This window comes from Calidris pugnax, unplaced genomic scaffold, assembly GCF_001431845.1.
Source record: "Calidris pugnax isolate Ruff unplaced genomic scaffold, ASM143184v1 scaffold386, whole genome shotgun sequence".
NCBI classification, from domain to species: domain Eukaryota; kingdom Metazoa; phylum Chordata; class Aves; order Charadriiformes; family Scolopacidae; genus Calidris; species Calidris pugnax.
The window spans coordinates 4288-5617 of record NW_015091163.1 but is presented as its reverse complement, the minus strand read 5'-3'; the positions used below and the strand labels follow the sequence as shown (position 1 = coordinate 5617).

The 1330-nt window shown below is 58.9% G+C and overlaps 1 protein-coding gene across 1 annotated transcript in view; it reads left to right on the top strand.

Moving 5' to 3' along the window:
- ARAP1 (ArfGAP with RhoGAP domain, ankyrin repeat and PH domain 1) overlaps positions 1–1322 on the top strand; it is a gene marked incomplete at its 3' end in the record, with an annotated part of 27160 nt that extends 25838 nt beyond the window's left edge. The window contains exon 14 of the mRNA XM_014959328.1: positions 1180–1322. Within this exon, the coding sequence (XP_014814814.1) occupies positions 1180–1322 (143 nt within the window). The remainder of the gene's footprint in view (positions 1–1179) is intronic.
- Positions 1323–1330: the final 8 nt, after the last annotated feature.

Below are 1330 nucleotides of genomic sequence, written 5' to 3'. Positions count from 1 at the left end.
GGGGAAGCGCGGAGGCGCATGAATAATGGAAAGGCTGCGGCGGGAGGGAGGGAGCAGAGCCTGCTCCGGGCTGGGGATGAGCTATGGGGCAGTGGCAATGTCCCCTCTGGCACGCGGGTCCATCCCACCAGGGTGGGGTTTGGTGGGGATGGGATGGGGATGGGAAAGGATGAGGATGGGATAGAGGTGGGGATGGGATGGGGATAGAGGTGGGGATGGGATGGGGATGGGAAAGGATGAGAATGGGATGGGATGGGGATGGGATGGGATGGAGATGAGATGGGATGGGGATGGGATGAGATGGGGATGGGGATGGGAATGAAGATGGAGATGGAGATGGAGATGGAGATGGGAACGAAGATGGGGATGGGATGGGGTGGGGATGGGATGGGGATGGAGATGGGATGGGGATGGAGATGAGATGGGATGGGGATGGAGATGGGATGGGGATGGAGATGGGATGGAGATGGGGATGGAGATGGTGATACGATGGAGATGGAAGGGGATGGGATGGAGATGAGGATGGAGGTGGAAATGGAGGTGGAAATGGAGATGAGGATGGGATTAGAGAGGGGAAGGGAGATGGGGATGGGGATGGAGATGGGATGGGAATGGAGATGGAGATGAGGATGGGATGGGATGGGGATGGGATGGGATGGGGATGGAGATGAGATGGGATGGAGATGGGGATGGGATGGAGATGGAGATGGGATGGGGATGGAGTTGGGATGGGGATGGGGATAGAGATGGGGATGGGATGAGATTAGATGGGGATGGAGATGAGATTAGATGGGGATGGAGATGAGAATGGAGATGGGATGGGATGGGAAGGGATGGGATGGGATGGAGATGGGGATGGGAATGAAGATGGGGATGGAGATGGGATGGGGATGGGATGAGATTAGATGGGGATGGAGATGAGATGGGATGGAGATGATGGGGATGGGGATGATGGGGATGGGATGGAGATGGGATGGAGTTGGGATGGGGATAGATATGGGATGGGGATGGCACGAGATGGAGATGGAGATGGGATGAGATGAGGATGGGGAAGGAATGGAGATGGGACTTCCCCCTGGGACTGGGTCCGGCTGCCCCCACCCCCTTCCCGGGTTGGGTTGGGGGTTGGGTTGGGGGGGGATGTGGGGCTGACTCCCCGTGGGGGGCGGGTGCCCCCAGCCAGCAGAGTGGGCGACTGCAAGCACGGCATGATGAAGTTCCGGGAGGAGAGGAACCTGCTGGGGCTGGGCCTGAGCACCGGCTTCCACGACCGGTACTTCATCCTCAGCCACTCCTGCCTGCGCCTCTACAAGGAAGTGAGGGTGAGTCC